This window comes from Pollachius pollachius (assembly GCF_949987615.1).
Source record: "Pollachius pollachius genome assembly, chromosome: 13".
Taxonomy (NCBI): domain Eukaryota; kingdom Metazoa; phylum Chordata; class Actinopteri; order Gadiformes; family Gadidae; genus Pollachius; species Pollachius pollachius.
In genome coordinates, this window is record NC_136946.1 from 22,472,800 (window position 1) to 22,484,923 (window position 12,124).

A 12,124-nucleotide genomic window follows, 5' to 3' on the forward strand; every position below is an offset into this window, starting at 1 on the left:
AAAAAGCACACTCCACTGAGACTGACTCAGTCTCCTCATGGTGACTGAGTCCCTGCGTGCGGCCTGAGCCTCGTCCCTCTCATCAGTTCTCATTCACCTTGACCTGTCTGCAGCATTTGACACTGTGAACCACCAGATCCTCCTCGCAAAACTTGGCATAGCTGAATCTGCCCTTTCCTGGTTCACATCCTACCTGATGAAACGCACTTATCAGGTAACATGGAATGACTCCTTGTCCAAACCTTGCACGCTTGATACTGGTGTCCCTCAAGGCTCTGTACTGGGGCCTCTTCTGTTCTCCCTCTATACCAGATCTCTGGGCTCTGTAATTACATCCAACGGCTTTTCCTATCATTGCTATGCTGACGACACTCAGCTATTTCTCTCTTTTCCCTCATCTGACAAAGCCCTTATTGCAACACGCATATCTGAATGTCCGGCAGAAGTCAGCACCTGGACAACTGCCCATCACCTGAGGCTTAACCTCAACAAGACTGGGCTCCTCCTAATACCAGGGAAAGATTGCCCACACATGGACTTACTGGTCACTGTTGAGAACATCACTGTATCTCCTTCTCCAACTGCCAAAATCCTTGGTGTAGTGTTGGACAATCAGTTATGCTGCACCGCAAACATCACTACGGTGGCACGATCCTGCAGATTTGCACTTTACAACATCCGCAGGATCCGGCCCTTCCTCAAAAGGGAAGCAGCTCAGCTTCTAGTCCAATCACTGGTCACCTCCCGCCTCGACTACTGCAACTCGCTCTTGGCTGGACTCCCTGCCTCTGCGATTAAACCCTTGCAGCGCATCCAGAATGCGGCAGCGTGCCTCGTGTTCAACCTACCAAAGTTCTCACATGTAACCCCCCTCTTCCGAGACCTCCACTGGCTCCCTGTAATAGCTCGCATCAGATTCAAGATGATGGTACTGGCATGCAAGGCAGTCGATGGAACTGCCCCTGCCTACCTCCACGCATTAGTAAAGCCATACACCCCAGCTCGATCCCTCCGCTCAACTACCTCAGCTGGACGTCTGGTACCGCCATCGCTAAGAGCAAGCAAAGGTCGATCAGCAAAGTCACAACTTTTCTCTGATTTGGGACCTCAGTGGTGGAACAAGCTCCCTACCGATATCAGGATCGGAGAGTCGCTCACCAGCTTCCGCAAAAGACTCAAAACTCACCTGTTCAGAGTTCACCTCGACTCTGCATAGAAACCAATGCACAGCCACCATCGAATGTTGTACGTCCTGGCACTTGTACATTGCACTTATTCAAGGAACTTAATTGTGCAGCATCTACAGTAGCTGCTATCATTGCTTTACACGGGGAATGGGTTAGCCTAGCGATTGTAATACTTGCACTTGGTTCTATGAACATCGTTACTGTACCGACAGCGATATATTGTTTCACTTCTTATGACAAATGTACTTATTGTAACAAATGCACTTATTGTAAGTCGCTTTGGATAAAAGCGTCTGCTAAATTCCCTAAATGTAAATGTAAATGTCTTCTGATATTGAACCTTGTGGTGTAACTGTTTGACCATTGGGTAAAACGGACCTGAGAGTTTCCAGTGTACAGTGTGGACTCCCCAGTCCAGCAGAGAGCAGCTTCACTCCTGAATCCTTCAGCCAATTGGTACTCAGGTCCAGCTCTCTCAGACTAGAGGAATTGGAGCTGAGAACTAATGTCAGAGCTTCACAGCATCTCTCTGACAGATCACAGCCCTTCAGCCTTCACACAAAATAAAGAGAACAGGTTAGGAACTGTGATTAAAATAACTTACATCTTCAACTTATTACATAATGAAGAAATTGTGGTTATTCAAATTGGGTGTAAAATGTAGAATAATACAAGATAGTTGTTTCGCAGCGTTTGAAAATTCATTTTGTATATTAATATTACTTTTTGTTGTTGTATTATGTATATTATGTATTGTAATTTTATCAGTTAATCTAAAGCAATGCTTTGTATTGTAGTGCCGAGAGATGGGAGTCGGAGGCGGAGTATCCAGCACTGAGTTTTAATTAACAACTTGAAAACCAGTACATTCCAAAAACCAACAGGACTGAACTGAGACGGTCGTTCCGTCTGCTAAAAGAGTCCATGCTAAACACGCCCGCACCCATAGTTCCGTGGGTGAATTATGGTAACCACCACACAAGGCCCCCAGAATTCACCCTTAGTCAAAGTCCTTGTGATGGAAAGGGGCGACGACCCGACCCCGTCGCGAGCGGATGACAGGGGCCGAGGCAGAGTAAGCAGCAGGCACGTCGGTGCCGTCCACCAACTCGGAGGTCCCGGGGGTCAACGAGGTCGAGGGAGTCTCAACGGCCAGCGTGGGGCGCGGCGCAGGCGGACGTCCCCGGCGTGGGGGTTGCGCCACCTCCACCTGTCTGGAAACATCCACGTTAGCTGGCTTAATCCTATCCCAGGAAACAGTCTCAGGCCTACCCCCGACGTCTGCCACCAGGCACTTGTCGCAGTGGCGTAAAACCCTGAACGGGCCATAGTAAGGAGGACGTAGGGGACCACGGTGGGCGTTGTGGCGAATAAAGACCTAGTCCACCGCGCGCAGATCGGGGGGCATGCGGAAATTGGGTGTGCCGTGTTGCGACGTGGGAACGGTTGCGAAAACCTTGGTGGCCTCCAGGAGGGAGGAACGTTGTTTGGCAGCCGACCATGGTACCGAGGCGTCAGGAATAAAATCCCCTGGCATCCGTAGGGCCTGCTCATAGACCAGCTCTGCTGATGAGGACTGCAGGTCCTCCTTAGGGCCGCACCTGAGGCCGAGCATTACCCATGGCAGCCTATTCACCCAGTCGCCATCCTTCAAGCTGGCCCATAGGGCTGCCTTCATGGAACGGTGGAAACGTTCGCACAAGCCGTTGGCCTGGGGGTGATAGGCGGTAGTGTGGTGCAGCTTGACCCCATACCCCTCAGCCACCGCGTTCCAAAGTTCCGAGGTGAACTGCGAGCCCCGGTCCGAGGAGAGGTCTGAAGGAGTCCCAAGGCGCGCGACCCATGTGCCGATAAACACGCGCGCCACGTCAGAAACCGACGTCGAGGAGAGGGGAACAGCTTCAGGCCAGCGGGTCATCCTGTCCACCATGGTGAAGAGGTAAGTAAACCTGTGAGAGTAGGGAAGCGGTCCAACCAGGTCGACGTTGACGTGGTCGAACCTCCTCTCGTGAACAGTGAACTCTCCAAAGGGGTCCTTAATATGGCAGTGCACCTTGGACCGTTGACAGTCAACGCATGAGCTGACTCAAGCAATACCGTCCTTTCTAAGCCCCTGCCACACAAACCTCTGGGAAACCAATTTCACCAACGGCTTCCTGCCGGGGTGGGAAAGGCCATGCAACGCCTCAAAAACGGGCCGGCGCCAGGTCACCGAGACCAGCGGTCGAGGATGGCCCGTGGAGATGTCGCACCATAGCCTCACATCTGAGCTGCCAACCGCGACCTCCTCCAGGCGCAAACCCGTATCCGAATTCCTCAGGGTCTGGACCCCGTGGTCGGAGGCCTGGCCTGCGCTCATACGGACATAATCCAGGCCCAGTTGGACGGCTCCGATGACTGTTCTTGAGAGGCAGTCTGCGACCACGTTGGACTTGCCAGCAATGTCCGTGGTGTACTTGGAGATGTACGAAAGCTGGCGCTGCTGGCGGGCAGACCACGGTTCTGCCACCTTGGACATGCAGAATGTTAGTGGCTTGTGGTCCACGAAAGCCGCAAACTCTCGGCCTTCCAGGAGGAACCGGAAGTGGCGGATCGCCAGCCAGAGTCCAAGGAGTTCCCTGTCGAATGCGCTGTATTTGTACTCCCTGGGGGTCAACTGGCGACTGAAAAAGGCGAGCGGCTGCCAGGCACCATCGACCCATTGTTCGCGCCAACGGCTTAGTCAGACGCATCGGTGGTGATGGCGATGGGGGCATTATGTGACGGATAGGCCAACATGGCGGCTTGGCCCAAGGCGGCCTTCATGGCATCGAATGCCTTCTCCCTCTCCGCCATCCAGTCGACAGCCTGGCCAGGGGACTTGTCCTTGAGAGCCCCGTACAGCGGGCGCATGACATGAGCCGCCTGGCGGATGAACCGGTGGTAAAACGTCACCATCCCCAGTGATTCTCGGAGCGCCCGAGCTGTGTGCGGGCGGGGGAAAGCAGAAATGGCCTCCACTTTCAACGGAAGAGGGGCGGCCCCATCTTTGTTGATGAGATGCCCCAGGAAGTGGATGGAAGACAACCCGGGACAGGCACTTCGCCGGGTTGATGATCAGTCCGTGCTGGTCGAGCCTCATGAAGAGGTCGCGTAGGTGATCCTGGTGCTCCTTTTCGGAGGAGCTGGCGACCAGGATGTCGTCCAAATATACGAAGACGAAAGGCATCCCCCTGAGCGCCGAGTCCTTTAACCACTGGGAGGTCTGAGCGGCGTTTTTGAGTCCGAACAGCATACGCAGGAACTCAAATAACCCGAAAGGTGTCACTACCACCGTCTTGGCGATGTCCGAAGGATGCACTGGCACCTGGTGGTAACCGCGCACCAGGTCCACCTTCGAGAAGACCCGCTTGCCCGACACGTGTGCTGAGAAGTCCTGGATGTGCGGGATTGGGTAGCGGTCGGGCGTGGTAGCGTCGTTCAGGCGGCGGTAATCCCCACAAGGTCGCCACCCACCGTCTGGCTTGGGAACATTGTGAAGGGGTGAGGCCCAGGGGCTGTCTGAGCGGTGGATGATGCCCAGGCGCTCCATGTTGGCGAACTCTGACCTAGCGACCTTCAGACTGTCGGGGTTAAGTCGTCGGGCCCTAGTATAGACAGGTGGGCCTTTGGTGTCTAAATGATGCTCTACGCCATGTTTCGCCGTGACCACGGAAAAGGTAGGTCGGGTTATACCGGGGAACTCCCTGAGCAGGCGTTGATATTCGTCTCCTTCTGAGAGGGAGCTCGAGTGCCCACCGTTAGCTGCTTGACCGCGGGCACATGCAAACGACTCCCAGAACTCCGGCAACTTGATAAAAGTGTTATTCGCCATGTTCGTTTTGGTCCCTGAAGCTTCAGCGTGACCTACGTCGGGGTCACCAGTGTAGTGCCGAGAGACGGGAGTCGGAGGCGGAGTATCCAGCACTGAGTTTTAATTAACAACTTGAAAACCAGTACATTCCAAAAACCAACAGGACTGAACTGAGACGGTCGTTCCGTCTGCTAAAATAGTCTGATAAACACGCCCCCCACCCATAGCTCCGTGGGTGAATTATGTTAAAAACCAGAGTATATAATTAGAAGCTTTATTCCATCATTATGTATACTGTGTTGTGAGGAGAATAAACATCATAGCGATCAGGAAAACACTTTGCGAGCACGAAAGAACTAAATGTACGGCCGCACTGAACGCATTACGTGCGTAGGATTAGGCCTAACCTGCCGTTTCATCATTGTGTGTCACAAAAATGGTTCAACGCGCCTACGGAGCTAGATGAGCCGGCCCAAAGCTTATTTTCCCCCGCTACTTTTCATTTGCTCCACAAACATGGCTGAGATCACCACCATCGCTGCGCTGTATATGTTGTGGGAGTTTGAGGAGAGTAGGAAACCCAAACGCCGTCGTGTTTGGGTGCATGACATCCTCCGTAGGCGCTCACAGCTGGGTGAGTTTCACCACCTCCTCCAGGAACTCCGCCTGGATGACGGCCGGTTCCAGCGGTATTTTCGGTTGACTGGGGCCATGTTCGATGACCTGCTAGCCCGGGTTGGTGTCAGGATCACCCGTCAGGACACCAACTACAGGCGCTCTATATCAGCTGCGGAGCTGCGGAGCGCCTGTCCTCCGTCTCTCTGCCGGTGACGTCGGGTCAAGCTCATTGCTGATTGGCTATCGCGGCTAAGCGTCACGTGTAGGAGCGTAAAAAGTTCAATTTTTTGAACTCCGCGCATAGGTGCGTTGGGCACGTAGGTGCGTTGGGCGCGTTATTTAGGTGCGTAAAACGCGTCTAACGTTCCTAAAGTGCTACTTTAGTGCATGTAACACATCTACACCCCAAAAACCAATGGTTCCCAATGCAAAAATGTGGATTTTCTACGCCTTTAAAGAGGATGTTCAGTGTGGCCGTACCTTTAGACAGCATTTGTGCGCTTGGGGGTGTCAGTTTCGTGCTGCTTTACCTTACGTGCACACTTTGATGGATGTAAATCTGTTGAATGTCTTCTGATATTGCACCTTGTGGTGTAACTGTTTGACCATTGGGTGAAACTGACCTGAGAGTTTCCAGTGTACAGTGTGGACTCCCCAGTCCAGCAGAGAGCAGCTTCACTCCTGAATCCTGCAGATCATTGGTACTCAGGTCCAGCTCTCTCAGACTAGAGGAGTTGGAGCTGAGAACTGAGGCCAGAGCTTCACAGCATCTCTCTGATAGATCACAGCCCTTCAGCCTTCACACAAAATAAAGAGAACATGTCAGGAACTGTTTTGTATATTATTATAACTAGTATGTTTATTCTGTTATGAGCAGAATAGTAATAGATAGATAATAGATCCAGTTGTATTTATATTGTGTAGTGTGTACTGTAATACATGTTATTAGTGAACCTACAGAGATATTTTGGAGGCTTTGACCACTGGCAGCAGCCTGAGAAGACCATCTTCTGAAGCAGAGTATTTTTTCAGGTCAAACACGTCCAGCTCCTCTTCTGATGTCAGTAAGATGAAGACCAGAGCTGACCACTGAGCAGGGGGGAGAGATTCTCCGGAGAGACTTCCTGATGTCAGGTACTGTTGGATCTCCTTCACTAGAGAACAGTCGTTCAGCTCATTCAGACAGTGGAACAGATTGATGCTTCTCTCTGGAGATAGGTCTCCTTTTATCTTCTCCTTGATGTAAGACACTGTTCCCTTATTGGTCTTTGAGCTGCTTCCTGTCAGTCGCAACAGACCTGTTTTAATCTGAGTGGTCAGTGATCTTTTTTTCTGTCCCAGCAGACCGTGTAGGACAATCTGATTGGTCTCCAGAGAGAGGCCCAGGAGGAAGCGGAGGAACAAGTCCAGGTGTCCGTTCTCACTCTGTAAGGCCTTGTCCACAGCACTCTGGTAGAAGAGGAGTTTATCTTTCCTGGAGGTTGGTGGTTCTTCTGAGAGCAGATTGACACCAGTATCGATGAAGGACAGAAAGACATAAAGGGCAGCCAGAAACTCCTGGATGCTCAGATGGACAAAGCAGAACACCTTGTCCTGGTACAGCCCACACTCCTCTTTAAAGATCTGGGTGAACACTCCTGAGTACACTGAGGCTGCTCTGATATTGATGTCACACTCTGCCATATCTGCCTCGTAGAAGATCAGGTTCCCTTTCTCCAGCTGGTTAAAAGCAAGTTTTCCAAGAGAAACAATGATGTCCCTGCTTTCTAAACTCCAGTCCGGATCTGTTTCAGCCCTCCCATGGTACTTCCTGTCCCCCTGTATGGACTGAACCCTCAGGAAGTGGCTGTACATCTGAGTCACGGTCTTGGGCATCTCTTCGATCTTGGATTTTTTTAAGATGTCTTCCAGAACTGAAGCAGTGATCCAACAGAAGACTGGGATGTGACACATGATATGGAGGCTTCTTGATTTCTTGACGTGGGAGATGATTGTGGTGGCCAGCGTCTCCTCTCTGAATCTCTTCCTGAAGTACTCCTCCTTCTGTTGGTCGGAGAACCCCCTCACCTCTGTCACCTTGTCAACACACTCAGCAGGGATCTGATTGGCTGCCGCAGGGCGTGTGGTTATCCAAATGCGAGCAGAGGGAAGCAGTTCGCCCCTGATGAGGTTTGTCAGCAGCACGTCCACCGAGGTGGACTTTGTGACATCATTCCATATCGGGTTGTTCTGGAAGTCCAGAGGAAGTCGACACTCATCCAGACCATCCAAGATGAAGACAACTTGGAACCGGTCGAATCTGCAGATTCCTGCTTCTTTGGTCTCACTAAAGAGGTGATGAAGAAGTTCCACCAAGCTAAACTCTTTCCTTTTCAGTAAATTCAGCTCTCTGAAAGTGAGGAGAAATGTGAAGTGTATGTCCTGGTTGGTTTTCCCTTCAGCCCAGTCCAGAATGAACTTGTGTGTTAAGACGGTTTTACCAATGCCGGCCACTCCAGTTGTCATTATTGTCCTGATTGGTTGATCGTTTCCAGGTAAGGGTTTAAAGATGTCTTCACATCTGATTGGTGTTTCTTCCTTTGCTGGTTTCCTGGAAGCTGTTTCAATAAGTCTGACCTCATGTTCCTTGTTGACCTCTCCGCTGCCTCTCTCTGTGATGAAGATCTCTGTGTAGAAGTCGTTCAGATCTGTTCGCTTTCCTGCTTTAGCGATTCCCTCAAACACACACCTGAACTTCTTCTTCAAATGAGACTTGATTTTATGCTTGCAATCGACAGCATCAGATCCTAAATGAGAAAACAACAGATGACATCAGTTAGTGGATGGTGATCAGTGGAACCAGGTCAATATTTCCTGTTAAATTACCAACTTCATGATATTTAGTGGCTTCATTACTTGGTGGTCGGAAAAGCTGGTTGTGAAGGACTGCATGTAACAGATTCAAAATGGTAAGGACTATTATTTCCGCAGCAATATGATTGTTCTAATGATAGTAATAATGATAGTGAATCAGTGTAAATTGATTTGCTATGCTGATACAACAAGACAGGGTTTCATCACTTCCACTGAGTTGTTCTGCTGTTGGTCACCAGTTTAATGTTTAACGTTAATGTGGCTTCATAACTTGTGGTCGGAGAAGCTGGTCGTGACAAAGACTACATGTTACATATTCAAAATGTTCAGGACTTTGTTTTTTCCACAGCAATATGATTGGTCTAATGATAATAATAATGATAGTGAATTGGTGTAAAATGACATGCTGATATAACAAGATAGTGTTGCATCTCTTCCACAGAGTTATTCTGCTGTTGATCTGCAGCTTACGTTTAATATTAATAATAATAATAATAATAATAATAATAATAATAATAATAACAATAATAATAATAATAATAATAATTACATTGAATAACATTTTATTATAAGGCACCTTTCATGACACCCAAGGTCCCATTACAATTCATAAAACAATCTAGAGTCAAGAACAGCAGGAGCTGCATTGCCAACAGCATGATCAAACCAAGACATCAAACCCAAGTAGGAGGGGGTAAGAACAGCAGTGAGGAGACCCAGGTAGGAGGGGATAAGAACAGTGAGGAGACCCAGGTAGGAGGGGGTAAGAACAGTGAGGAGACCCAGGTAGGAGGGGGTAAAAACAGTGAGGAGACCAAGGTAGGAGGGGGTAGGAACAGTGAGGAGAACCAGGTAGGAGGGGGTAAGAACAGCCGTGAGGAGACCCAGGTAGGAGGGGGTAAGAACAGTGAGGATACCCAGGTAGGAGGGCGTAAGAACAGTGAGGAGACCCAGGTAGGAGGGGGTAAGAACAGTGAGGAGACCCAGGTAGGAGGGGGTAAAAACAGTGAGGAGACCCAGGTAGGAGGGGGTAAGAACAGCCGTGAGGAGACCCAGGTAGGAGGGGGTAAGAACAGTGAGGAGACCCAGGTAGGAGGGGGTATGAACAGTGAGGAGACCCAAGTAGGAGGGGGAAAGAACAGTGAGGAGACCCAGGTAGGAGGGGGTAAGAACAGCAGTGAGGAGACCCAGGTAGGAGGGGGTAAGAACAGTGAGGAGACCCAGGTAGGAGGGGGTAAGAACAGCAGCACAACGGGGATACGAGGGGAACCCACGGTAGGGGGTCATTACAGCGAGCAGGCCAGTGGGAACACATGTGTTTTGAGGAGAGTTTTAATGTTGTCAGGGCGTGTCTTTCAGTTCAGGTCAGAGCCCTAGCACCCATGGTGCTGAGACCCCTAGCACCCACGGTGCTGTGAGCCCTAGCTCCCATGGTGCTTAGAACCCTAGCACCCACGCTGCTGGGAGCCCTAGCACCCACGGTGCTGAGGCGGGAGGTCGGGACGGTGAAGACCAGTTGAGGATGACGAAGGGAGCGGCAGGGCCTGTCCTCCTGGAGGAGGTCGGGGAGATAAGTGGGGGCCACGTTGTGGAGGGCTTTGTCGGTGAGCAGAAGGGTTTTAAGGTCAATCCGGTGTTGTACACTGAGCCAGTGTAGTTGGACGAGAATGGGGGTGATTTGGTCGGGGGATTTGGTGCTGGTATTGATGATGTTTAACATTCTTTAACCTGAGACCCCCACCATTACCCTACATATCCGGATCAAACCATTTAACCTGATACCCCACAACAACCCCACATACTGGATCAAACCATTTAACCCCAAAGAGAAAAGATTGTCTCCACATAGAAGTATGAAATGTATAAGTCTCACATTGTCATTTAGTCTGAACAGAACAAATAATAATCTCCTACTGCTCATCAAAATGTGTATTTCTTCTCTGTTTTCAAGATAAGAGCCTCTTACCGCCCCACAGTGTGTCGGCCAGTTCCTCCTGGTTCATCTCCATCAGGCAGAGCTTTGTGATGTCCACCACTCCCTCTATGGCGCGCCTCCTCTGCTCCTCCTTCTTACCATCCACCTCCTCCTCCTCCACTCTCTGACCCTCTGAGCATTGTGGGTAATCTGAGAAGAGATCCCTCCAGAGCTTCTTCAGCTCCTTGTCGAGGAAAGCGTGTGCGTTCTCCTCAGCCCTCTGGAACAGAACAAACATCAAGGAGAACTTTACTCTGAACTCACTGAGACATCAGAAGCATCTGTCCTGGATCCACGTCCCGCTGGACAAGAGATGCTTTCTAATGTCCATGGAGAGCTGAAGTCAAACGTCTCGGTGGACGTTTACACACTTTGATCAGCTCTGTTTGATGCTGCTGTAGAGACTGAGTGATGGTAACCTTTGACCTCTCCTGGTGCCTGTGGGGAACACAGACACACACACACACACACACGCACGCACGCACGCACGCACACACACACACACACACACACACACACACACACACACACACACACACACACACACACACACACACACACACACACACACACACAATTCTATTTCCCCAGACTTGTAGATATCAGTATCAGTAGAGTCTGATAACAACCAACTGGTCTGTTTTCATCGTCTGTTTGAACCCCCTACCTCTCCTCTCTGGAGGGGCGTCCATCTTTAAAATCCCGTGGCATATCCATAGAGCGGTCACTCTTCATGGACACACAGCTGGGTCCAGGGGAGTCTGCTCTCTCCTGCTGGACTCTTCTAGAAAAACAAGAACCAGGATTTATGGATGTTTGATGGAAGCTGTACCTGTAAAATATATAATAAATCCTCACCTCTTCCCATTTGACTGATTTCTGAGTTTAATACCAAACGGATGATGCATAGACTGGTCACTCTTCATGGAGACACAGCTGGGTCCGGGGGAGTCTGCTCTGTGCTGCTTCTCTGGGCTTCAACACACACACACACACACACACACACACACACACACACACACACACACACACAGCTTTTACTCAGACTAATGATGGAGTCATGATGTATCAATGCTGAGCTCTGAGATGGACAACAGTCACAGACAGAGGGATCCTCTTCTTACCTCTTAGCTTTGCTCCGGCGGCCATGTTCCCCAGACAGAGTGGTCCTAGAGGCAGGACCCCCCTCCTCTCTGTCCTCTTCCATAGTAGACTGGAGACCTGGACACAAACACAACTCCATACTGTTTCTACTGCCACTCGGCGTTGGTTTACTCTCTGCTTTTATATGAGCTGTGTATTCCCCTCACAGGGGGCCGTTGTCTTTGTTAACTTTGGACAAGACGCAGACGCAGATTCATAGACGCAGATTCATAGACCTTCTCAATCCCAGACGTTTCTCATATACTCTTTAATAGCGTATCATCATTCAACACAGAAGGTCTCAAAAGGCTACAAAATGTGTCTGATAAGATCAAGTTCACCGTGCGGATATCATACCAACTGCTCCCTGTGCTGGTTAAACCGCTCTGAAGGCAGGACCATACATGGACTTCCTCATGTGGTGACATCACAACCAGATCTGTGAGGCAGGCCCACAGAGAACAAGACCCGGTAAGAGAAGACGTTTAAACACCTTCACAAAGCAAGATGGCCTTT

At 50.2% G+C, this 12,124-nt stretch overlaps 1 protein-coding gene across 1 annotated transcript in view; it reads right to left on the bottom strand.

Moving 5' to 3' along the window:
- LOC307085187 (uncharacterized protein) overlaps positions 1-11,829 on the bottom strand; it is a 33,272-nt gene extending 21,443 nt beyond the window's left edge. Inside the window, exons 1-8 of the mRNA XM_079749876.1 lie at positions 11,590-11,829; positions 11,324-11,440; positions 11,133-11,249; positions 10,837-10,903; positions 10,457-10,685; positions 6,596-8,423; positions 6,261-6,434; positions 1,566-1,739 (exon numbers count right to left, since the gene is read on the bottom strand). Of these exons, the coding sequence (XP_079606002.1) occupies positions 1,566-1,739; positions 6,261-6,434; positions 6,596-8,423; positions 10,457-10,685; positions 10,837-10,903; positions 11,133-11,249; positions 11,324-11,440; positions 11,590-11,708 (2,825 nt within the window). The 5' untranslated portion in view covers positions 11,709-11,829. The remainder of the gene's footprint in view (positions 1-1,565; positions 1,740-6,260; positions 6,435-6,595; positions 8,424-10,456; positions 10,686-10,836; positions 10,904-11,132; positions 11,250-11,323; positions 11,441-11,589) is intronic.
- Positions 11,830-12,124: the final 295 nt, after the last annotated feature.